Source organism: Oncorhynchus clarkii, chromosome 25, assembly GCF_045791955.1.
Source record: "Oncorhynchus clarkii lewisi isolate Uvic-CL-2024 chromosome 25, UVic_Ocla_1.0, whole genome shotgun sequence".
Classification (NCBI taxonomy): Eukaryota; Metazoa; Chordata; class Actinopteri; order Salmoniformes; family Salmonidae; genus Oncorhynchus; species Oncorhynchus clarkii.
The window spans coordinates 35871013-35898139 of NC_092171.1; the positions used below are offsets into that span (position 1 = coordinate 35871013).

The 27127-nt window shown below is 42.5% G+C and overlaps 1 protein-coding gene across 1 annotated transcript; it reads left to right on the plus strand.

Annotated features, from left to right (window-relative positions):
- Positions 1-1835: 1835 nt before the first annotated feature.
- LOC139383530 (ensconsin-like) lies at positions 1836-26210 on the plus strand. The gene is made up of 16 exons (XM_071128100.1): positions 1836-2099; positions 3660-3776; positions 5204-5278; positions 5759-5917; positions 6142-6305; positions 14355-14457; positions 14728-14847; positions 15705-16144; positions 18004-18137; positions 18342-18706; positions 18924-19077; positions 20861-21017; positions 21158-21253; positions 21595-21648; positions 21994-22199; positions 25472-26210. The coding sequence occupies exons 1-16, from the start codon at positions 1964-1966 to the stop codon at positions 25596-25598; spliced, it is 2607 nt and encodes an 868-aa protein (XP_070984201.1). The 5' UTR covers positions 1836-1963; the 3' UTR covers positions 25599-26210.
- The last annotated feature ends 917 nt before the right edge of the window (positions 26211-27127 follow it).

A 27127-nucleotide genomic window follows, 5' to 3' on the forward strand; every position in this document is an offset into this window, starting at 1 on the left:
TAAACCAATGTAGAGTATTGAAACATCTCCCTGGATGTAAGGAGGCTGAAAGCTAAGTTACTGTCCTAGAAGATGAAAGCTAAGTTACTGTCCTAGAAGATGAAAGCTAAGTTACTGTCGTAGAAGATGAAAGCTAAGTTACTGTCCTAGAAGATGAAAGCTAAGTTACTGTCCTAGAAGATGAAAGCTAAGTTACTGTCCTAGAAGATGAAAGCTAAGCTACTGTCCTAGAAGATGAAAGCTAAGCTACTGTCCTAGAAGATGAAAGCTAAGCTACTGTCCTAGAAGATGAAAGCTAAGCTACTGTCCTAGAAGATGAAAGCTAAGTTACTGTCCAAGAGGCTAAATGCTAAGCTACTGTCCTAGAGGCTGAACACTAAGCTACTGTCCTAGAGGCTAAATGCTAAGCTACTTTCCTAGAGGCTAAATGCTAAGCTACTGTCCCAGAGGCTGAACACTAAGCTACTGTCCTAGAGGCTAAATGCTAAGCTACTTTCCTAGAGGCTAAATGCTAAGCTACTGTCCTAGAGGCTGAACACTAAGCTACTGTCCTAGAGCTAAATGCTAAGCTACTGTCCTAGAGGCTAAATGCTAAGCTACTGTCCTAGAGGCTGAACACTAAACTACTGTCCTAGAGGCTAAATGCTAAGCTACTGTCCTAGAGGCTAAATGCTAAGCTACTGTCCTAGAGGCTGACTCGCTGGCTGCCAGTCATCACACTCTGGGTTTGAGGCTAGCCCATCACAAGCCAATAAGGAAAGACCTCCATCTAGTGGCTGATGATGTCGGTGACTCACCAAGATTAAAGTGAAGCATTGTGGGAGTTGCAGGGTATAAATATCCCTTCATCCCTTGTGTCAGATTCATACCGAAGACAGGGTGAGTTACTGTCCATCATGTCATTCTGTTGTATAGGTTACTTCCCAAAAGACACCCTATTACCTATCTAATGCACTCCTTTTGACCAGAGCCCTACGGGTGAGCCCAGAGACATACAGTGCACTGTATAGGGAATAGGATGCCAGGAAGGCATACAGTACAGTGGTGCACCACTGTTGTCCCGGCAACCATTCACAGAACAAGGCCAGACAGATTAATTTGCCTGCCAGTGACTGTCTTTGCCTCCCTCTTTCCCTCCGTCCCCCAATTCTCCTGCACTGAATATTTCTTATCCATTTAGCTGGCTCTGGTTCAGTCCCAAAAGGCACCCTATTCCCTGTATAGTGCACGCACTAGTGTTGATCAGAGTCCTATAGGCCCTGTCCAAAAGTAGTGCACTACATAGGGAATTGGGTGCCATTTGGGACTCAGACTGGCTGCTTGCATTCAGCAGTGTGTAGTGTGGTGGTGGGTGGGTTGAATTAAAGTGACACAACTGCAGTACGTGCCACTCCGTAGCTAAAGAGAGCAGAGCAGCACTCCAGGGTCTGTGAGCTGTGAGAGACATTTAAAAGGGAAGTAACCGTTTCAGTAGAGCAATGAGCCACACAGAGAGAGAGAGAGAGAGGAGGATAGAGCTTCTCACCATGCTGTAGAGCATCCATGACTCTAATCTAGTTTATAAAGGATCCTGATAGGAACTGGGAGAGAGAAATGTGTTTTATATTCTCACAGATTTAACTCAGTGTGTTATTTTGGATGATGCATATCTGTGTTTTCCACAGCACTGAATCTGCATGCAGGATCTAACCAGCCCAGAACTGCAGCAAGTCAGCTGGTTTTATCCATTTACCCCATATGGCTTTTTCCTCCCTTTTTCTCTTCTATTTGTTTGAATTTCGAAGATGAGCAAGAGGCAGTCGGTCAGCTGCACAGTGAGCACAGGGGAGCAGGAGGACACACAGAACAGTACAGGCATTTTGAAATAGAACTATAAAAGGAGGAGAGGAAGAGGAGGAGGAAGAGGAGAGTCTGTGTTGTGTGGCAGAGTTGTGGTGTTCCCTGCTCAGTGCCTAGCAGTAACATGGCTGTGATACAGAAGAGGGAACACAGGGAGACCCCCAGCAAGAAGACAGCACCCCAAGAAGACAGAAAGGGTCTTTCTACCAGAGATACTCTAGACAAGCAGAAAAAAGAGAGCAGAGCCGGGAGACGAAGAGGTGGGTACTGTTGCCTTGATATGGCAGTTTTTTTTTTACTGCAGGGGGGTACAGGGTGGTGGGTAACTGTAGCTTTGCTATGGTGAGGATGATAGCTTCACTGTGGGGTGTTCACTGTGTTTATAGAATGACATGGAGGTCATTGACATGAGGTTGGTATTGTAGCTTTGCTTTGCCGTTAACTGTGTTTATATACAGGACAGGCTGTCTGAAGCAGAATCAGTCAGAATCAGCCTCTCTCTTCCAGTTTATCATCAGTGAGGATATGTTCCATCATGTATGTAGGCCATATAATAAAGTAATTATCTTATTTTAGATTTATTATGTAGAATTTATTCCTGACATGTACCAATGGATCAGATTATCTGATATTGCCTCATATCTGTAGATAGACGTTCATCCTATTTGCTACTGCCATTTTGTTTTGTAAACAGTGAGGTAATGAAGTAGCTTATTGAATCACCCTCTATCTCTGCTGTGGTAAACATCAACACGTATCATAGGCCTGATTCAGTAGGATGCATTGATGCCCATTATTATACTATCCATTATTATAACACACATTATTATAATACCCATTATTATACTATCCATTATTGTAATACACATTATTATACTATCCATTATTATAATACCCATTATTATACTATCCATTATTATACCATGGAGTGTAAAAGAAGATAATTTTTGTGTGTCTCTCTCATGCACAAGAAAGATACTTTCTTATGTACGTCTCTTGCATGTTGAGGAGGCGCATACTACTTATCACCTGTCTGTTATCGTAAATACTCCTTTGTACCAAATATCACTATTTATCACCCTCTTGTGAAGCATGTCTTTGTTCTTATCCTCTTCAGTCTTTATTTGTTTGTTAAATCTCCATGAGGTCAGGCGATGGCATTTGTTTATCCCTGCAAGGCACAACAGGAACATGCACATTATAATCAAATTATAATTTGGTGTGTGCTTATATTTGTCCTGTTTCACACATTTACTAATGTTTACTATACACTTGTGAAATGGAAATGTTTTTTGTTGTTGTTGCATATCCCAACTCCCCCTTAGACACCCTCAGAGAGTGGGGTCACGGCCAGGGTCAGCCATTATCAATAGCAACCCTGGAGCAATTAAGGTTAAGTGCTTTGCTCAAGGGCACATCCATAGATTTGTTTCACCTTGTTGGCTCAGGGATTCGAACTAGCACAACTGGCCCAACGCTCTAACCGCTAGGCTACCTGCCACTCTTTTATTAACAGCTAAAACCTGTCATGGTTTAAGGCCTGTATTAAGTACAACCAGTAACATTTTCTAGAAACTGGAATGACATGACCTATCTGGAATTAAACATCTTATACTAAGATTCTAAGACATCTTTTTCTAAGGTAGTGTCTCAGACTTTGCTAGCAGGTATAAACCATAATGATGATGTTATAATGTAAAACCTGTTATGAACTGGAAAACCACCTCATAATGATCCTGACTAAATCATTCATTTTAAGTCAGCTGAATGTCAGAGAGGCCTGAACATGATGTTCTCTTTTATTCTTTCTTTGGTATCAGAAAAAGGCAATGAAGACACAAAGCCCAATAATTCAGAGAAGAGGAGAGCAGTCATCTGTGTCCCTGCCTCCATCAAATCAGCTGTGATCAGTAACAACACAACCAGTCACGCAGCAGGTCTTACACCAGTGCTCCCCCCGCCCCCCCCTCTCTCTCTCTCTCTCTCTCTCTCTCTCTCTCCCTCTCCCTCTCTCTCTCTCTCTCTCTCCTTCTCTTTCGCTCTCTCTCTCTCTCCCTCTCTCTCCCTCTTTCTCTCTGTCTCTCTCTCTCTTTCTCCCTCTTTCTCTCTGTCTCTCTCTCTCTCTCTCTCTCTCTCTTTCTCTCTCTCTCTCTCTCTCTCTCTCTCTCTCTTTCTCTCTCTCTTTTTCACTCTCTCTTTTCTCTCTCTCTCTCTCTCTTCTCTCTCTCTCTCTCTCTCTCTCTCTCTCTCTCTCTCTCTCTCTCTCTTCTCTCTCTCTCTCTCTCTCTCTCTCTCTTTTTCTCTCTCTCTTTTTCACTCTCTCTTTTTCTCTCTCTCTCTTTCTCTCTCTCTCTCTCTCTCTCTCCTTCTCTTTCGCTCTCTCTCTCTCTCCCTCTCTCTCCCTCTTTCTCTCTGTCTCTCTCTCTCTTTCTCCCTCTTTCTCTCTGTCTCTCTCTCTCTCTCTCTCTCTCTCTCTCTCTCTCTCTTCTCTCTCTCTCTCTCTCTCTCTCTCTCTTTTCTCTCTCTCTTTTTCACTCTCTCTTTTTCTCTCTCTCTCTTTCTCTCTCTCTCTCTCTCTCTCTCTCTCTCTCTCTTTCTTTCTCTTTCGCTCTCTCTCTCTCTCTCTCTCTTTCTCTTTTGCTCTCTCTCTGTCTCTCTCTTTCTCTCTCTCTCTCTATCACTCTCTCTCGCTCTCTCTCTCTATCACTCTCTCTCGATCTCTCTCTCTATCACTCTCTCTCTCTATCACTCTCTCTATCTCTACACTCTTAGAAAAAAATTGTTCCATAGGGGTTACAGGTAGAACCCTTTTTGGTTCCAGGTTTTTGGAAAGGATTCTAGATGGAACCCAAAACGGTTCTACCTGGAACCATAAAGGGTTCTTCAATGCGTTCTCCTATGGGGACAGCTGAAGAACCCTTTTAGGTTCGAGATAGCACCTTTTTTTCTTAGAGTGTTTCTCTATCTCTATCTCGCTCCCTCTGTGCCTGGGGTACTGCTTGTTCTTTGTGTGTCAGTCGTCATGAGTTCTCTTCCTCTGAAACTCACCACTGTTATCAAAACATGAATTTCATGCTATTATTATAGGACAATTTGAGTATAAGCTGTCATTGCATCTTCATACAAACCTTTCCAATGTTATTTATTGTCTTATCTCTTTATTGAAACGTTAAAAAAATGTCCCTCAATTGTTAGCCTACTGTTATTCTGTCCTGAAAAATAAAAGTGTGTCTATGGAGCAGCTAGCTACAGTCAACCCATCTTAAATCCCATCATCATTACTGATGTTGATCACTGATGTTCCCAACCCATACTCTATGCACAGTGACGTAGAGTGAATGTCACATCTTTTCTAATATTCCAGGGCCACAGGCGCTGAAGGTTGATGACAGGCTGAGACTAGCGAAGGAGCGGAGGGAGGAGCATGAGAATCAGCTTGGTATGTGTAGCCACACATGATGACGACTGCACATGTAATACACCTATGAGACCACTCAATTGTCAGTCACTTATTTTAGTCATTCCTTTCAGGTATTTTCCTAGCCTGGTCCCAGATCATTACTTTCAGGTATTTTCCTAGCTTGGTGCCAGGTCATTTCTCTCTGGTATTTTCCTAGCCTGGTCCCAGATCATTCCTTTTAGGTCTTTTCCTAGCCTGGTCCCAGATCATTCCTCTGAGCTATTTTCCTAGTCTGGTCCAAGATCATTCCTCTCAGGGATTTTCCTAGTCTTGTCCAGGATCATTCCTCTGAGGTATTTTCCTAGTCTGGTCCCAGATCTATTTGTGCTGTCTTCTTCTTGCCAGCTCCCATGGTCACTGTCATGCTAAATTAGTTTAGTAGTAGTGATCTACACAGCACAAAATCTGGTACCAGGGTAGTATTTTGGTGGCTAGTAAGTCCCACAATGTGTTTTGCAGTGTCCAGAGAGCTGGGCTGGTTGGCTCGAGAGGAGCGAGCCAGGCGTCTTTATGAGCAGCAGCTGGAGGTGAGGAAGAGGAGGCTACAGGAGCAGAGAGAGAAAGAGGAGAAGCGAAGGACAGCTCTTGAGCGGAGGGAGGAGCTTAAGAAACAGCTTGGTATGTAGCCACCACCTATGATGATGGTGGACCTCAACCTGAGGTACCCCTTGGGGGTACCTGGCCTATACCCAGGTGGTAATTCAGAAGACTCATAAGAACATAGGCATAATGATAAAAAAAAAGTGATTTAGGGCTCTGTAACCAAAGGAGGTTGAGAACCACTGACCGATGATTTAGTTAAATAAATCAACTAAACTAAACTCCACTAAATGCTTATGTAGTGTCCAGAGAGCTGGGCCGGTTGGCTCGCGAGGAGCGGGCCAGGCGTCTCCATGAACACCACCTGGAGGAGAGGAAGAGGAGGCTGCAGGAGCAGAGAGAGAAGGAGGAGAGGAGGCGCACTGCCGTGGAGGAGAAGAGGAGGCAGATGATGAAGGAGGAGACAGTGAGTTGTTGTGCCTCAGGGGTCAGATGGAGCAGTAGTTACTTCTGATTAGGTGTCTATTGTGGGCATCAGTGTTGCTTTACAGAAAATAAAATGCACTAGTTTAAGTTGAGGGTCGTTAGTACAGGTGGATGGATGGTTTCTGTTGGAGCAAGGACTAGATGGAGGCGGATAGCTATTTAGCAGCTTTATTGAACAAGCCACATTGAACATCATCAGCCACCGGAACTAGAACTGTCTGTTAGTGATGGGTTGTTCGCGAACGAGTTAGAGCCGGCTCTTGTAGGTGAATGTTGGGAGCCCGCTCGCATATCAGAAGAGACTAATCTATTTATAAAAAAATAAAGATATGAATAATCAAAAGATTTAAATGAATAGAATTAACTCATTCAAAGAACGAAAAATAATAATAATATAAGCCTAAATGCTCAAGCGCACACACATTAGTTCGGACTGTCTGCTCAGACTAACAGCCTGATTGTTGTTCCTGTCAATCAGACACGCAGTGTCAACCGATGAACCAAAGATGCATGAGGGAGGGCGGAGCCAACTCACTCACAGTCACACACTTAGTAGCCGAGGAGAGAGAGGAAGGACAGCAGTGAAAACAACATCTGAAAAATTAGTCGGAAGCACAGCAGCATTTGGATGCATTTTAATAATGTAGACAATGTTAGAGTACATTGTAGAATTTGCCAAAACAAAATCTCATATAAAGCCGGTTCTACACACAACCTACCACGGCATATGCGAACTGTGCACTAGACTGTGAAGCTAGCTGTAGCAGAGAAACTAGTGGGCCTGCTAGTGATAGTGGTGGAGCCAGCATCTCGTATCCACTCAGTCAAGTAGGCCTACGCAGGGACCCACAGCAATGCAGTCTTCTATGGACCAGTTTATGCCAAAGACTATGTCTGTAGCAAAACAAGGCCAAATTGATATTGCATTGGCTAAAATGATTGCCACCGATTTCCAGCCATTTTCAATCATGGAGGACAGAGGTTTAAGAAATTATAGCAATAGTCTAAATCCAATGTACACAATTCCAAGCAGGAAAACCCTTTTAAAATCACTTATTCCACAACTGTACGAGAGCACACAGGCTACAGTGAGGGAAAGAGTCCAAAAAGCTACTGCAGTTTGCCTTACCACTGACTGTTGGACATCAAGGGTAACCACTTCTTACATGTCGGTTACATGTCACTTCATTGAAGATTTTTTGATGTCTAGCTGTCTTCTGGACTGCTTTGAGTTCAGCGACAGACACACCTCAGAGAACTTGGCAGAGGAACTGTTGAGAGTGGTCAGAGAATGGCAAGTAGACAGAAAAGTGGCCTGTTGTGTTAGCGACAATGCAGCTAGCATAACCAAAGTCATGAAAATTTTAAAATGGACCCATCATCCATGTCTTGCCCACACAATCAACCTGATTGTAAGAGATGCTCTGAAGGTGATGAAGCCCACTGTGGACAAAGTGAAAGCAGCTGTGGAATACTTCCACAGGAGCACAATAGGTGCTGAAAAACTAAAGTCTACACAACGACAGATGGGGATGCTTGAGCTGAGGCCTTAACAAGACTGAACTACAAGGTGGAATTCAACATTTTATATGTTGAAGCGGTTTCTTGAGTCAAATGATCTCTACCCTGGCCATTTTTAATGCACCTGTTGATGCTCTGACCCAAGAGTAATGGGAGGTGGTGGAGGAGGTGTGCAGAGTCCTGGAACCCTTTGAGCAGGTCACTGTGGAGATCAATGGAGAGAGGTAGAGTAAGCAGTTATTCCTACATCATTATTTAATCCAGTATTATATATGTATATGAGCAGTAGATGAGAATTTAGTATCAGTAGACAAAACATGAACCTGAACTAATAAGTTACTGTTCTCTCTTTTCAGCTATGTGACAGCTTCAAAAATGATACTCCTGTGCAAGGGTCTGCAGCGAATCACAGCCAGCCGCCAGAGAGAAGCAAATGTAACCACAGGACATGTGGCAGAGTTGATGGACACCCTATGTTCATCAATGGACAGAAAGTTCCACAGAATGGAATATAATCACGTGCTATAAGAAACCGCTGCACTTGACCCCAGGTTTAAGAAGTTAGCCTTCAGTGATGCCAGAGCGATTGATGAAACTCTTCAAAGAATAACCTCAGCAGCAGGGAGGGACATCCCCAGCAGTCAGCTGGCTCAGGCACCAGGGCAACAGGAAGAAGAGGGATCAGATGGAGCAGAAGCACCAGAAGTAGTGCCACAAACTCAGTCTGCTGTTTGGATGCTGTTTGTCAATGAGCAACTGGGAATGTAGCACGAATGTAGCACGAAGGAATCCCTCAGCAGATGCCATAATGGAGGTCCGATCCTATTTGGAGGAGCACCTCCTTTGGAGGAGCCCCTCCTCTGCAGATCCTTTCAGCTGGTGGAAGAACAAGGCCTCTGTCTACCCACAGCTTACTAAAGTCATGACAGGGAGACTCTGCATAGTGGCCACATCCGTTCCCTCTGAGAGGGTCTTCTCGAAAACGGGACAAATAATTACTGAGAGAAGAAACCGCATCAGCCCCTTGAAAGTGAGGCAGCTTGCATTTCTGAACGCAAATCTCTCATAAAAGCAAATGATGGTCTGCATTGCGGTGTGCTGCTGGTTATAACATGGCAATAAAGAAGAGAGAGAATAGAGGGACCAGTTTAATGTTTTAAGTGGGATGCTGCTGGTTATAACATGGCAATAAAGAAGAGAGAGAATAGAGGGACCAGTTTAATGTTTTAAGTGGGATGCTGCTGGTTATAACATGGCAATAAAGAAGAGAGAGAATAGAGGGACCAGTTTAATGTTTTAAGTGGGATGCTGCTGGTTATAACATGGCAATAAAGAAGAGAGAGAATAGAGGGACCAGTTTAATGTTTTAAGTGGGATGCTGCTGGTTATAACATGGCAATAAAGAAGAGAGAGAATAGAGGGACCAGTTTAATGTTTTAAGTGGGATGCTGCTGGTTATAACATGGCAATAAAGAAGAGAGAGAATAGAGGGACCAGTTGAATGTTTGAAGTGGGATGCTGCTGGTTATAACATGGCAGTAAAGAAGAGAGAGAATAGAGGGACCAGTTTAATGTTTGAAGTGGGATGCTGCTGGTTATAACATGGCAGTAAAGAAGAGAGAGAATAGAGGGACCAGTTTAATGTTTGAAGTGGGATGCTGCTGGTTATAACATGGCAGTAAAGAAGAGAGAGAATAGAGGGACCAGTTTAATGTTTGAAGTGGGATGCTGCTGGTTATAACATGGCAGTAAAGAAGAGAGAGAATAGAGGGACCAGTTGAATGTTTTAAGTGGGATGCTGCTGGTTATAACATGGCAATAAAGAAGAGAGAGAATAGAGGGACCAGTTTAATGTTTTAAGTGGGATGCTGCTGGTTATAACATGGCAATAAAGAAGAGAGAGAATAGAGGGACCAGTTTAATGTTTTAAGTGGGATGCTGCTGGTTATAACATGGCAATAAAGAAGAGAGAGAATAGAGGGACCAGTTTAATGTTTTAAGTGGGATGCTGCTGGTTATAACATGGCAGTAAAGAAGAGAGAGAATAGAGGGACCAGTTGAATGTTTTAAGTGGGATGCTGCTGGTTATAACATGGCAATAAAGAAGAGAGAGAATAGAGGGACCAGTTTAATGTTTTAAGTGGGATTCTGCTGGTTATAACATGGCAGTAAAGAAGAGAGAGAATAGAGGGACCAGTTTAATGTTTTAAGTGGGATGCTGCTGGTTATAACATGGCAGTAAAGAAGAGAGAGAATAGAGGGACCAGTTGAATGTTTTAAGTGGGATGCTGCTGGTTATAACATGGCAATAAAGAAGAGAGAGAATAGAGGGACCAGTTGAATGTTTTAAGTGGGATGCTGCTGGTTATAACATGGCAATAAAGAAGAGAGAGAATAGAGGGACCAGTTTAATGTTTTAAGTAGGATGCTGCTGGTTATAACATGGCAGTAAAGAAGAGAGAGAATAGAGGGACCAGTTGAATGTTTTAAGTGGGATGCTGCTGGTTATAACATGGCAATAAAGAAGAGAGAGAATAGAGGGACCAGTTTAATGTTTTAAGTGGGATGCTGCTGGTTATAACATGGCAGTAAAGAAGAGAGAGAATAGAGGGACCAGTTTAATGTTTTAAGTGGGATGCTGCTGGTTATAACATGGCAGTAAAGAAGAGAGAGAATAGAGGGACCAGTTTAATGTTTTAAGTGGGATGCTGCTGGTTATAACATGGCAATAAAGAAGAGAGAGAATAGAGGGACCAGTTTAATGTTTTAAGTGGGATGCTGCTGGTTATAACATGGCAGTAAAGAAGAGAGAGAATAGAGGGACCAGTTTAATGTTTTAAGTGGGATGCTGCTGGTTATAACATGGCAATAAAGAAGAGAGAGAATAGAGGGACCAGTTTAATGTTTTAAGTGGGATGCTGCTGGTTATAACATGGCAATAAAGAAGAGAGAGAATAGAGGGACCAGTTTAATGTTTTAAGTGGGATGCTGCTGGTTATAACATGGCAGTAAAGAAGAGAGAGAATAGAGGGACCAGTTTAATGTTTTAAGTGGGATGCTGCTGGTTATAACATGGCAATAAAGAAGAGAGAGAATAGAGGGACCAGTTTAATGTTTTAAGTGGGATGCTGCTGGTTATAACATGGCAATAAAGAAGAGAGAGAATAGAGGGACCAGTTTAATGTTTGAAGTGGGATGCTGCTGGTTATAACATGGCAATAAAGAAGAGAGAGAATAGAGGGACCAGTTGAATGTTTTAAGTGGGATGCTGCTGGTTATAACATGGCAATAAAGAAGAGAGAGAATAGAGGGACCAGTTTAATGTTTGAAGTGGGATGCTGCTGGTTATAACATGGCAGTAAAGAAGAGAGAGAATAGAGGGACCAGTTTAATGTTTTCAGTGGGATGCTGCTGGTTATAACATGGCAGTAAAGAAGAGAGAGAATAGAGGGACCAGTTTAATGTTTGAAGTGGGATGCTGCTGGTTATAACATGGCAATAAAGAAGAGAGAGAATAGAGGGACCAGTTTAATGTTTTAAGTGGGATGCTGCTGGTTATAACATGGCAATAAAGAAGAGAGAGAATAGAGGGACCAGTTTAATGTTTTAAGTGGGATGCTGCTGGTTATAACATGGCAATAAAGAAGAGAGAGAATAGAGGGACCAGTTTAATGTTTTAAGTGGGATGCTGCTGGTTATAACATGGCAGTAAAGAAGAGAGAGAATAGAGGGACCAGTTTAATGTTTTAAGTGGGATGCTGCTGGTTATAACATGGCAATAAAGAAGAGAGAGAATAGAGGGACCAGTTTAATGTTTTCAGTGGGATGCTGCTGGTTATAACATGGCAATAAAGAAGAGAGAGAATAGAGGGACCAGTTTAATGTTTTCAGTGGGATGCTGCTGGTTATAACATGGCAATAAAGAAGAGAGAGAATAGAGGGACCAGTTTAATGTTTTCAGTGGGATGCTGCTGGTTATAACATGGTAATAAAGAAGAGAGAGAATAGAGGGACCAGTTTAATGTTTTCAGTGGGATGCTGCTGGTTATAACATGGTAATAAAGAAGAGAGAGAATAGAGGGACCAGTTTAATGTTTTCAGTGGGATGCTGCTGGTTATAACATGGCAATAAAGAAGAGAGAGAATAGAGGGACCAGTTTAATGTTTTCAGTGGGATGCTGCTGGTTATAACATGGTAATAAAGAAGAGAGAGAATAGAGGGACCAGTTTAATGTTTTCAGTGGGATGCTGCTGGTTATAACATGGTAATAAAGAAGAGAGAGAATAGAGGGACCAGTTTAATGTTTTCAGTGGGATGCTGCTGGTTATAACATGGCAGTAAAGAAGAGAGAGAATAGAGGGACCAGTTTAATGTTTTCAGTGGGATGCTGCTGGTTATAACATGGCAGTAAAGAAGAGAGAGAATAGAGGGACCAGTTTAATGTTTGAAGTGGGATGCTGCTGGTTATAACATGGCAATAAAGAAGAGAGAGAATAGAGGGACCAGTTTAATGTTTTAAGTGGGATGCTGCTGGTTATAACATGGCAATAAAGAAGAGAGAGAATAGAGGGACCAGTTTAATGTTTTAAGTGGGATGCTGCTGGTTATAACATGGCAATAAAGAAGAGAGAGAATAGAGGGACCAGTTTAATGTTTTAAGTGGGATGCTGCTGGTTATAACATGGCAGTAAAGAAGAGAGAGAATAGAGGGACCAGTTTAATGTTTTAAGTGGGATGCTGCTGGTTATAACATGGCAATAAAGAAGAGAGAGAATAGAGGGACCAGTTTAATGTTTTCAGTGGGATGCTGCTGGTTATAACATGGCAATAAAGAAGAGAGAGAATAGAGGGACCAGTTTAATGTTTTCAGTGGGATGCTGCTGGTTATAACATGGCAATAAAGAAGAGAGAGAATAGAGGGACCAGTTTAATGTTTTCAGTGGGATGCTGCTGGTTATAACATGGTAATAAAGAAGAGAGAGAATAGAGGGACCAGTTTAATGTTTTCAGTGGGATGCTGCTGGTTATAACATGGTAATAAAGAAGAGAGAGAATAGAGGGACCAGTTTAATGTTTTCAGTGGGATGCTGCTGGTTATAACATGGCAATAAAGAAGAGAGAGAATAGAGGGACCAGTTTAATGTTTTCAGTGGGATGCTGCTGGTTATAACATGGCAATAAAGAAGAGAGAGAATAGAGGGACCAGTTTAATGTTTTCAGTGGGATGCTGCTGGTTATAACATGGTAATAAAGAAGAGAGAGAATAGAGGGACCAGTTTAATGTTTTCAGTGGGATGCTGCTGGTTATAACATGGCAGTAAAGAAGAGAGAGAATAGAGGGACCAGTTTAATGTTTGAAGTGGGATGCTGCTGGTTATAACATGGCAGTAAAGAAGAGAGAGAATAGAGGGACCAGTTTAATGTTTTCAGTGGGATGCTGCTGGTTATAACATGGCAATAAAGAAGAGAGAGAATAGAGGGACCAGTTTAATGTTTGAAGTGGGATGCTGCTGGTTATAACATGGCAGTAAAGAAGAGAGAGAATAGAGGGACCAGTTTAATGTTTGAAGTGGGATGCTGCTGGTTATAACATGGCAATAAAGAAGAGAGAGAATAGAGGGACCAGTTTAATGTTTTCAGTGGGATGCTGCTGGTTATAACATGGCAGTAAAGAAGAGAGAGAATAGAGGGACCAGTTTAATGTTTTCAGTGGGATGCTGCTGGTTATAACATGGCAGTAAAGAAGAGAGAGAATAGAGGGACCAGTTTAATGTTTGAAGTGGGATGCTGCTGTTTTGCACATCATTTATTTGTCTTTGATATGGTTCAATATTCTATTATGTTGTTCAGATTGTGTTTGTTTTGAATGTTTAGATTTATATGCACTTTGTTTACATACATTAAAAAGTTATACTTTAAATGCAAATGTTTAATAGCATCATTTTTCAAAACAAACCAATGCATTTTTAAATACATTGTGGTTAAGGTAGAGTAGAGATGTAATGTAATAATTTAATTAGAATTGTTTTAACACCAATCATAGTCAAACTATCGCAAACTGTTTGACTTGAAAAAATACAAAACATATAAAGAGCCGTTTGGGAGCCAAAAGAGCCGGAATGCCCATCACTGCTGTCTGTCACTTCCTGTATCAATAAAGCTTAACCTCCATACAATTAAAGAATTGGCCAATAGGAAAATAAATATTTAGTTACCAGGTAAAGAAATAGGTAAACAGTTATTTCCTGTAACACAGATTCACAACCAATCAGCAACGTCTATAACTGCCATATAAATTAAATTATTACCCAGGAAATAATCCAGAAAACAGATACAGTTTTCAACATTTTGTGTTTCTATCTGAAGCTAAATGGTTGTAAGGCTCAATACGATGTAATGGATCTTGGACCAAGTTACTGAATAGCGTGTCTTGCTCGCCAAACTCATACAGTGGATGTGAGAAGAGACTACTGTATCACTGACAATGAGGTTTGTTGTTGTCTGAAGGAGCGCTATGAGTCTGTGGTGAAGAAGACCTTAGAGAAGTGCCAGAGGGCCAAACAGAGACTGAGCCAGGGCTCTCGAGGAAGGAAGACCAACAACAAGAGCGGTAAATGAATAAAGAATATGTTTGAAATGGCGCCCTATTTCCTATTTGGTGCACTACTTTTGAGTGTCTATTTGACTTTGCTTCATCTTCTTAACCCTTCAGCTACCGAGCTTTATTCTTTCACCCTGTAACATCTTTAGACCTTAACTTTCGTCTGATTTCCTACCCTTTCTTACTTGTAATTGTCTATCTCTGTCTTGTATTTTCTATGCTATTTTTTCTCTGTCCTTGTGCATTGTCTTTTCTCCACTGTGCTTGGCTCTGCTGTAGTTCCTCGCAGCTCTTCCCTGACTGCCTGGGAGAGGGCTCTGGTCTGTCGCCTCCTAACCCCTACATGCTCCTACCTAGCCAGGAGAAGGAGTCATAGTTGTCAGTCAAGAGAAGAGGAAGGTACTTCCAAAAGCCTGTGGAATAACAGTTATACACTGAGTGTTCAAAATATTAGGAACACCTGCTCTTTCCATGACATAGACTGACCCTTATTGATGTCACTTGTTGAATCCACTTCAAATAAGTGTAGATGAATGGGACGAGACAGGTTAAATAAGGATTTTTAAGCCTTGAGACAATTGAGACATGGATTGTGTGTGTGTGCCATTTAGACGGTGAATGGGAAAGACAAAATATCTAAGTGCCTTTGAACAGGGTATGGTAGTAGGTGCCAAGTCAGGTAGAACAAATTCTTATTTTCAATGCTGGCCTAGGAACAGTGGGTTAACGGCCTGTTCAGGGGCAGAACGACAGATTTGTACCTTGTCAGCTCGAGGATTTGAACTTGCAACCTTTCGGTTACTAGACCAACACTCTAACCACTAGGCTACCCTGCCGCCCCACATGTATAAAGACCAAATCAAATCAGATGTATTTATAAAGCCCTTCCTTAGCTGATATCTCAAAGTGCTGTACAGAAACCCCAAACAGCAGGCAATGCAGGTAGAAGACCAGATCTCAATCCAAGAAAAAGGACATAGCATCAATAAAGTGTATTTGGTTAAATTAATTGATTTTAGGGGAATACGTTCCAATATGGATTTGGACAATGCTTACTTAATTACTTATTTACATGACCAGATTTCCCACCAAAATGAAAAGCTCAGTTTAGCTATTAGCAGGCAAATGATCTACTGACTCTCTGCTTCCTTTCCTCTCCTTTTTTCAACCATTGTTGGGCACACTCACATTATTTCACTGTATCCCTTGCTAACCGCCACCCCATTGCTCCAAAACAATGAAACCATCTGGTTCAGCTGTCCATGTTTGTCCCCGTTCAGCTTCATGCCACTCCATACCTGCCACTGCCACCAACTGTCATAAATCACCACACCGCTCTGGCACACCTGACCACCACCGGGTGCGGGCAGGCCTCCAGGCAGACTACCGCTCTGGCACACCTGACCACCACCGGGTGCAGGCAGGCCTACAGGCAGACTACCGCTCTGGCACACCTGACCACCACCGGGTGCAGGCAGGCCTCCAGGCAGACTACCGCTCTGGCACACCTGACCACCACCGGGTGCGGGCAGGCCTCCAGGCAGACTACCGCTCTGGCACACCTGACCACCACCGGGTGCGGGCAGGCCTCCAGGCAGACTACCGCTCTGGCACACCTGACCACCACCGGGCACAATCAGACTTCCAGGCAAATCTCCGTGCAGACTACCGGTCTATCATCTGGGCAAACTACCAGGTAGCCACCTCCCTCAGTCCCAGCCTTACACTCTTAGAAAAAAGGGTTCCAAAAGGGTTCTTCAGCTGTCCCCATGGGAGAACCCTATTTGGTTCCAGGCAGAACCCTTTTGGGTTCGATGTAGAACCCTCTGTAGAAAGGGTTCATACCTGGAACCGAAAAGGGTTCTTCTAATAGTTCTCCTATGGGGACAGCCGAAGTACCCTTTTAAGAGTGTAGCAGCAACTGATCCATCATCAGGGCACAGGTAATATTACATCACAGGTTATATTACATCACAGGTTATATTACATCACAGGTAAATTACATCACAGGTAATATTACATCACAGGTAATATTACATCACAGGTTATATTACATCACAGGTTATATTACATCACAGGTAAATGACATCACAGGTAAATGACATCACAGGTAATATTACATCACAGGTTATATAACATCACAGGTAATATTACATCACAGGTTATATAACATCACAGGTTATATAACATCACAGGTGGAAATGTAATTGTAAACATAGAGATAGATAGTTTCATCTCTATGACTGTTAGATGTCTGGGTCGACTGGGTTGGTGGGATGGTGTTGTTATTTTGTCTCCATGTAATGCACGAACTTGAGGGAAATTATTTCATTGGAGGAAGACAATAAACTCTATATTCTTTTCATTCATTTTCTATTCTATTCATTCATCATGTATACTGGATTACTGGACGATATTCATTGTCATACTCTAACAGAGAGGCACACATTTCTATACATTTTTGAAAATACAACATTTAATGGTTATAAGCCTAAATTACTTTGATGTCTTTCTGCCGTCCCAAAATGACCGTAATAAAATGAGCTTGTAACATGGCTCCATTCCTTCTGTCTCATGTTTCTATCATATATATGCTGGATTGTTAGGTAGATTATATTAACTGTCGTAATCTACAGAAGACACACGTTTGAAAGATAACAGACAAATGTCCCTTTTCTGGAAGCATGTTTACCAATAATAAACCTCAATCACTGCAGTAAAATGATCTGTTGATTTGTTATAAAGTTAACAAACTGCAGTAAAATGATCTGTTGATTTGTTATAAAGTTAACAGACTGCAGTAAAATGATCTGTTGATTTGTTATAAAGTTAACAGACTGCAGTAAAATGATCTGTTGATTTGTTATAAAGTTAACAGACTGCAGTAAAATGATCTGTTGATTTGTTATAAAGTTAACAGACTGCAGTAAAATGATCTGTTGATTTGTTATAAAGTTAACAGACTGCAGTAAAATGATCTGTTGATTTGTTATAAAGTTAACAGACTGCAGTAAAATGATCTGTTGATTTGTTATAAAGTTAACAAACTGCAGTAAAATGATCTGTTGATTTGTTACAAAGTTAACAGACTGCAGTAAAATGATCTGTTGATTTGTTATAAAGTTAACAGACTGCAGTAAAATGATCTGTTGATTTGTTATAAAGTTAACAGACTGCAGTAAAATGATCTGTTGATTTGTTATGAAGTTAACAGACTGCAGTAAAATGATCTGTTGATTTGTTATAAAGTTAACAGACTGCAGTAAAATGATCTGTTGATTTGTTATAAAGTTAACAGACTGCAGTAAAATGATCTGTTGATTTGTTATGAAGTTAACAGACTGCAGTAAAATGATCTGTTGATTTGTTATAAAGTTAACAGACTGCAGTAAAATGATCTGTTGATTTGTTACAAAGTTAACAGACTGCAGTAAAATGATCTGTTGATTTGTTATGAAGTTAACAGACTGCAGTAAAATGATCTGTTGATTTGTTAGGATGCTAACAGACTGCAGTAAAACGGTCTTGTAACATGTCTGTTGATTTATTATGAAGTTAAAAGCAGCACAGCAGAAGGAGAGTGAGAGGACGTTCAGGAGGAATAGACAGCAGCCTCACATACCCAATGCTCCTGTGAAAGTGTTACCCACAAACATACAGAGCAGAGATGCAGTGCCCTCTCCAGAACGGTATGTGATTGTTTGTCTGCTACTACGTCTGGATGTTGTGTCACACAAACTACTTATCATGCAGAGAGAGCACTCTGTTGAGAATTGTTGTGTATAATTTAACCAACCACACGTCTTGTGGAATGCGTCTAACCTTTCCAGTAAATGGATGTTGTTTGCTTATTTATCTCAACAAAAGTATTCTCCTCTTCTTCTTTTTTTCAGGAAACCTGTGATCAGACACAAACCTGTGATCAGACAGCCTCCATCACAGCAGGTTGGGCTGGAACTGTACCCTGTTCCGGAGGAGGATGGTCCTCCAGTCTCCAATCACACCCTCTCCCCTGGGAACTCACGGCCCAGCCAGACCATCTCTCCTTGGGCTCCAGTCTCCAATCACACCCTCTCCCCTGGGAACTCACGGCCCAGCCAGACCATCTCTCCTTGGGCTCCAGTCTCCAATCATACCCTCTCCACCGGGAACTCACAACCAATCAGGATCTCAGCAGCAGCATGGGACCAGGTCCAACCATTCGTAGGCTCAGCAGAACCTCAGACAGTCCCCACACCTAGAACTGAGGGCGATACAGGTGAGAGTGAGCATCTAAAAATGCAAGGTACTGCACCTTCAACTACTATTTATTTCTAGAATTCCCTAGATACATTTCAGATATTGTAATGTAGAGTGTAGGGTTGTGGTCAATTCCATTTGAGTTCAGTCAATGCAGGAAGTCCAGTTCTACCCATGTGGTTCAATGTGAATTTGGACTCTTATGAGTGACTCTTAAGACATGTAAACCTCCTCAGGCCCCCTTCCTGGAGCCCCCTCCTGCACCAGGCCGTCTGCTGGCACCATGGATCCAGAGGAGGCCTCATGTCTTCTGGCCGAGAAGAGAAGAGAGGCCCGTCTGAAGAGAGAGAGAGAGCAGGAGGAATGCCTGCGCAGGGAGGAGATAGAGAGGTACGGACAGAGGGCCACCTTACATCTTCCCATCTGTCTTCTACTGACCCAACAGTCATCTTCCCAGTAGGAAAAACAACCTGAGTAATCTTTTTGCCTAAAAGACAAAAATCTGGTTGTGAATAAAAAAATTACGACTGTCCTTCAAATCAAATCAAATTTTATTTGTCACATACACATGGTTAGCAGATGTTAATGCGAGTGTAGCGAAATGCTTGTGCTTCTAGTTCCGACAATGCAGTAATAACCAACAAGTAATCTAACTAACAATTCCAAAACTACTGTCTTATACACAGTGTAAGGGGATAAAGAATATGTACATAAGGATATATGAATGAGTGATGGTACAGAGCAGCATAGGCAAGATACAGTAGATGGTATCGAGTACAGTATATACATATGAGATGAGTATGTAACCAAAGTGGCATAGTTAAAGTGGCTAGTGATACATGTATTACATAAGGATGCAGTAGATGATATAGAGTACAGTATATACGTATGCATATGAGATGAATAATGTAGGGTAAGTAACATTATATAAGGTAGCATTGTTTAAAGTGGCTAGTGATATATTTTACATAATCTCCCATCAATTCCCATTATTAAAGTGGCTGGAGTTGAGTCAGTGTGTTGGCAGCAGCCACTCAATGTTAGTGGTGGCTGTTTAACAGTCTGATGGCCTTGAGATAGAAGCTGTTTTTCAGTCTCTCGGTCCCAGCTTTGATGCACCTGTGCTGACCTCGCCTTCTGGATGATAGCGGGGTGAACAGGCAGTGGCTCGGGTGGTTGATGTCCTTGATGATCTTTATGGCCTTCCTGTAACATCGGGTGGTGTAGGTGTCCTGGAGGGCAGGTAGTTTGCCCCCGGTGATGCGTTGTGCAGACCTCACTACCCTCTGGAGAGCCTTACGGTTGAGGGCGGAGCAGTTGCCGTACCAGGCGGTGATACAGCCCGCCAGGATGCTCTCGATTGTGCATCTGTAGATGTAGTCTAAAGCAGGGTTTCCAAAAATCGGTCTTGGCCCCCCAGGTGCCCCCCCCACAGGTGCCCCCCCCTCCAGGTCCCCCCCCCCAGGTCCCCCCCGCCCAGGTGACCCCCCCCAGGTGACCCCCCCCAGGTGTCCCCCCCCAGATGCCCCCCCCAGGTGCACCCCCCAGGTCCCCCCCAGAGAAGAGAAGAGAGGCCCGTCTGAAGACAGAGAGAGAGCAGGAGGAATGCCTGCGCAGGGAGGAGATAGAGAGGTACGGACAGAGGGCCACCTTACATCTTCCCATCTGTCTTCTACTGACCCAACATTCATCTTCCCAGTAGGAAAAACAACCTGAGTAATCTTTTTGCCTAAAAGACAAAAATCTGGTTGTGAATAAAAAAATTACGACTGTCCTTCAGAAGTAGTCTAAAGCAGGGTTTCCAAAAATCGGTCTTGGCCCCCCAGGTGCCCCCCTCTCCAGGTTCTCCCCCCCAGGTCCCGCCCGCCCAGGTGACCCCCCCCCCAGGTGACCCCCCCCCAGATGCCCCCCCAGGTGCCCCCCACCAGGTCCCCCCCCCCCAGGTGCCCCCCCCAGGTTCCACCCCAGGTTATCTGGGGGGATTATCTGAATCAGCTGTGTAGTGCTAGGGCAAAAACCAAAACATGCACCCAGGGGGGACCCTGGGACCGAGTTTGGGAAAACCTGGTCTAAGGGAGCATTTCACATGTTCAGAGGATAGATTCATTTGTATGGTGATGTGCTGTGCACATGTTACGTAATGTCATGTCATGTGGCATCACTGGAGAGGCAGAGAGGAGCTGGAGCGCAGGAGGGCAGAGGAGCAAGCACGGCTCGAGGCTGAGGCCCAGTGGCTGGTAGTGGAGAGGAGGGAGGAAGAGGAGCAGAGACATGCAGAGGAGGAGAGAGTCATCCGGGCCACACAGGAAGCTGCTCTCCTCCAGAAACAGGTGAGGGATCTGGTCTATTAACACAATTTTAGTAGAAGCCCAACTTCGTCCATTTATGTACGGTATATAAAGTTTATATCAGTGTTAATAATGTAGCATCTGGTTCCGTAATGGCTTTGGTTCTCTGTGTCCTGTCCCAGAGAGAGGAGGAGGAGGCCCAGGCCAGGGACAAGGCAGAGCTGCAGAGAGAGAAGCACTTCCAGAAGGAGGAGGAACAACGGCAGGAGAGGAAAAAGGTGACAATGGAGGGAAGACGTGAACTCTACGCAGTTATGAGAAACACCAGGGTCGTTATGTGCCATATTCTTATCATTCTGAAATTCTTCATAGGATATTCTAGGGGATCCAGATAGTGTAAAATTGACTACAAGAGAGCACCCAGGATCTTTATTTATTGGCGTTCAACTTCCATACATGGGGTGGAGGGATGTTAGGGGTAATTGTTGTTGTGTTTCACAAAAAAAAGAACATTTTTATAAGGGGGAAATGTTATGTTATTAAATTTAGTTTTGACAAGGGTGTTATGAAATTCTAAATGAAAGCTTTTAAGACTTTTCAGACTTCTTTTTGTTTTCAGCGACTGGAGTTGATCATGAGGAGGACTAGGAAGACCTCAACTGAAGATAAACAAGTAAGTCCACCAGCCTAGTTCAGAGGAACAGTACATTGCCCTGAAGCACACAGGGTTTCTGCCAAAAGTACCGGAGTTGACTTTCTTTTTGCTTAAGAGGTTAATCACCCTCGTTTAAAAAAAGAAAAATTGTCCTTGACCAAACTGCTAAAGTTGCTTTCATGATGTGATTGCTTTCATGCAGAAATCCATCTCAAAGGTAGTGGCTTTAGCTTAAAACTAAACAAAAAGCACTTGTACTTTCCTGCCCCCGATACCATCCTTATTAACCATATTTTACTTTTAAAAAAAAAACAGAACTTGCCCTTGCCTTGAAAAGAAATCGACATGATTGTTTTCATGCAGACGCCTGTCCTGAATGGGAAGACAAACAGAAACCCTTCTCCAGAGGAAGCCCAACCAAAAAAGAACACTGAGCCTGTGAAGAACGGCAACGGCACTTTAGAAGAGGTCATCAACCTAGGGGTCGGGACGGGGACAAAGCCATCCAATCTAGGTCTGAGTGGCGTGGAAGACAACATGGTTCCTGTCGTGGCCTTCAGAGAACGCAGGTATATACACTCCCATTCAAAAGTTTCGGGTCACTTAGAAATGTTATTGTTTTTGTAAGAAAAGCACATTCTTTTGTCCATTAAAATAACTTCAAACCTGCAAAACACCAGTCTCAATGTCAACAGTGAAGAGGCGACTCTGGGATGCTGGCCTACTAGGCAGATTTGCAAAGAAAAAGCCATATCTCAGACTGGCCAATAAAAATAAAGGATTAAGATGGGCAAAAGAACACAGATACTGGACAGAACTCTGCCTAGAAGGCCAGCATCCTTGAACTGCCTCTTCACTGTTGACGTTGAGACTGGTGTTTTACAGGTACTACTTAATGAAGCTGCCAGTTGAGGACTTGTGAGGCGTCTGTTTCTCAAACTAGACACTCTAATGTACTTGTCCTCTTGCTCAGTTGTGCACCGGGGCCTCCCACTCCTCTTTCTATTCTGGCTAGAGACAGCTTGCTCTGTTCTGTGAAGGGTGTAGTACACAGATCTTCAATTATAAATCAGCCGTTTCCAGCTACAATAGTCATTTACAACATTAACAATGTCTACACTGTATTTCTGATCAATTTGATGTTTTATTTATTTATTTAACTTTTATTTAACCAGGAAGGGCTCATTGAGATTTGAAATCTCTTTTTCAAGAGTGTCCTGACCAAGATAGGCAGCACCAAGTCATTACACAATTACAGACAAACAACATGAAAAACTACAAGTAATCTAGTAAAAAACATAGAATTCACAAGAGTATAACAAAATCACAAAACAACAAATTAGAAACATTGACAGTTCAGGGAATCAGCCTCAAAATTATTCGTCAGTGATTTACATTTATTTTTATTTTAATGGACAAAAAATTGCTTTTCTTTCAAAAACAAGGACATTTCTAAGTGTATATACAGTTGAAGTCGGAAGTTTACATACACGTAGGTTGAAGTCATTAAAACTGGTTTTTCAACCACTCCACAAATTTCTTGTTAACTAACTATAGTTTTGGCAAGCCTGTTAGGACATCTACTTTGTGCATGACACAAGTCATTTTTCCAACAATTGTTTACAGACAGATTATTTCACTTAGAATTCACTGTATCACAATTCCAGTGGGTCAGAAGTTTACATACACTAAATTGACTGTGCATTTAAACAGCTTGGAAAATTCCAGAAAATTATGTCATGGCTTTAGAAGCTTCTGATAGGATAATTGACATAATTTGAGTCAATTGGAGGTGTACCTGTGGGTGTATTTCAAGGTATGTATTTCAATTTTTACTAGGATTAAATGTCACGAATTGTGAAAAACTGAGTTTAAATGTATTTGGCTAAGGTGTATGTAAACTTCCGACTTCAACTGTATATTTATACACTGCTCAAAAAAATAAAGGGAATATTTAAACAACACAATGTAACTCCAAGTCAATCACACTTCTGTGAAATCAAACTGTCCACTTAGGAAGCAACACTGATTGACAATAAATGTCACATGCTGTTGTGCAAATGGAATAGACAACAGGTGGAAATTATAAGCAATTAGCAAGACACCCCCAATAAAGGAGTGGTTCTGCAGCTGGTGAACACAGACCACTTCTCAGTTCCTATGCTTCCTGGCTGATGTTTTGGTCACTTTTGAATGCTGGCGGTGCTTTCACTCTAGTGGTAGCATGAGACAGAGTCAACAACCCACACAAGTGGCTCAGGTAGTGCAGTTCATCCAGGATGGCACATCAATGCGAGCTGTGGCAAGAAGGTTTGCTGTGTCTGTCAGCGTAGTGTCCAAAGCATGGAGGCGCTACCAGGAGACAGGCCAGTACATCAGGAGACGTGGAGGAGGCCGTAGGAGGGCAACAACCCAGCAGCAGGACCGCTACCTCTGCCTTTGTGCAAGGAGTAGCAGGAGGAGCACTGCCAGAGCCCTGCAAAAATACCTCCAGCAGGCCACAAATGTGCAAATGTGTCTGCTCAAACGGTCAGAAACAGACTCCATGAGGGTGGTATGAGGGCCCGACATCATGAGGGCTTACAGCCCAACACCGTGCAGGATGTTTGGCATTTGCCAGAGAACACCAAGATTGGCAAATTCGCCACTGGCGCCCTGTGCTCTTTACAGATGAAAGCAGGTTTACACTGAGCACATGTGACAGACGTGACAGAGTCTGGAGATGCCGTGGAGAACGTTCTGCTGCCTGCAACATCCTCCAGCATGACCGGTTTGGTGGTGGGTCAGTCATGGTGTGGGGTGGCATTTCTTTGGGGGGGCAGCACAGGCCTCCATGTGCTCGCCAGAGGTAGCCTGAGTGTCATTAAGTACCGAGATGAGATCCTCAGACCCCTTGTGAGACCATATGCTGGTGCGGTTGGCCCTGGGTTCCTCTCAATGCAAGACAATGCTAGACCTCATGTGGCTGGAGTGTGTCAGCAGTTCCTGCAAGAGGAAGGCATTGATGATATGGACTGGCCCGCCCGTTCCCCAGACCTGAATCCAATTGAGCACATCTGGGACATCATGTCTCGCTCCATCCACAAATGCCACGTTGCACCACAGACTGTCCAGGAGTTGGCGGATGCTTTAGTCCAGGTCTGGGAGGAGATCCCTCAGGAAACCATCCGCCACCTCATCAAGAGGATGCCCAGGTGTTCTAGGGAGGTCATACAGGCACGTGGAGGCCACACACACTACTGAGCCTCATTTTCACTTGTTTTAAGGACATTACATCAAAGTTGGATCAGTCTGTAGTGTGGTTTTCCACTTTAATTTTGAGTGTGACTCCAAATCCAGACCTCCATGGGTTGATACATTTGATTTCCATTGATCATTTTTGTGTGATTTTGTTGTCAGCACATTCAACTATGTAAAGAAAAAAGTATTTAATAAGAATATTTCATTCATTAAGATCTAGGATGTGTTATTTTAGTGTTCCCTTTATTTTTTTGAGCAGTGTATATAATATAACCCTATATATATATTTTTTTTAATGTAACCTTATTTATTTAACTAGGCAAGTCAGTTAACGGCCTAGGAACAGTGGGTTAACTGCCTTGTTCAGGACGACAGATTTGTACCTTGTCAGCTCAGGGATTCGATCCAGCACCCTTTCGGTTACTGGCCCAACACTCTAAGCACTAGGCTACCTGCCGCCCCTACACAGTATATTTGTCTGTTTGATCATGTCTTATGATGTATGTTCTGTGATATAATGTTATCTGAAGTGATGTTATTGTATGTTGCCAAGTACATTTTCTTATGGAACATTAATGTATTAACTCATTTGTTCATTCAGGTCCCTGCTAACTCTGACCGGCATGGAGGACATCCAGTCCCATCAGAGTGCAGGTGAGAGCTCATCACATCCTCCGTCAGCTCATCTATACTCTCTATGCTATGTAGATATTACACTAGAGTCGTGAACACTAGAGCCCCCCCAAAAGTCCAAGATTTCTACCGCCAAGAGGTTATGGGCTCTCAATATTCAAAGTTTGATTCGAACCCGGAAGCAGATTACATATTTAAGGTCTCTCAATAATTTCTTTGTATGTGTCTCTAAGTCTAAGATATGTATGTGAATCAAGTGAATTAACTGATTTTATGTTATTAACCCATTTCTATCACACACTCCTTAGAAGTTATCTGAGTATCGTACAGATCAGAGAGGGGAGACAGCACATCCACAAATCTTTCCACAGCTGTGGCGTTTTTTCCTTTTTTTTGACAAAGAAAGGAATAACTGCAGCCTTTTTCCTGCCCTGCACTTTTAGAGAGAGTATGTGATGAGAAACACACATTTCTCTGGAGGACTTTCTGATCTCGAAGGAGCTTACCACCATTTGGTCACACTTCTCTTTAATCCAAAATGTCACGAGCTGCATTTGTCATCACCATGTACAACACTAGACAGGGGAGCTTGTTTGTCATTGCAACAACTCTGAACAATGTTTTATCTAGTCTGTAAATGAGGGTCCATGCCTCATTGCTGCAGATTTAAACTGATTAAATGAGTAGTTTGATATGATGGGCGTTAAGATACACAATTTACTAATAAAAATATGTATTCTGTCTATACATTTTTAACTGTATTGGCACTGAATGTCTCCCAATCATGTCTGATGTTTTTAGCCATGTGCTTTAGCTTTTCCTAACTATGCTGCTATTTGAGCACTTTGCCTTCCAGTTAACAGGATAGTGGTGTGCTAGTTTCAGAGCAAAAGCTTTTGTTTTGAGTTAAAATAAAGGCCACTTTCTGACTATAATCTAATAATATTTTTCAAAGCTGCTATGGAACTTGTGTGGTTTGTCATTTTAGAGAACTATACTCACTTGAGGGTGGACCACTTCCAAAAGTATTTTGGCAGTTCCTTACTTGGAAATTGTGCAATCATTTTAGAAAACAAATAAAAGTGAAGTGTAAAATGTAAGTTTGTCTTTTAAAGTGTAAAAACAAATAAAGCAATGCACTGATAAAACGATGCGATCTGGTATGAGTAGGTTGTCACTTGTTTCATACACTGCACTCCTGTCCACGTACAGAGCATTCAGAAAGTATTCAGATCCCTTCACTTTTTCCAAATGTTGTTATGTTACAGCCTTATTATAAAATGGATTAAATTACATATGTTTTCTCATCAATCTATACACAATACCCCATAATGACAAAGCGAAAACAGGTTTGTATACATTTTCCTACATGTATTACAATTTTTTTTTAAACATACCTTATTTACATAAGTATTCAGACCCTTTGCTATGAGAAGTTTTGAACCACCAAGCCTCTTCCTAGAGCTGGCCGCCCAGCAAAACTGAGCAATCGGGAAAAGGGCCTTGGTCAGGAAGGTGACCAAGAACCCGATGGTGACTCTAACAGAGTGCCTGAGTTCCTCTGTTAAAAATGGGAGAACCTTCCAGGAGGACAACCATCCTTGCAGTACTCCACCAATTAGGC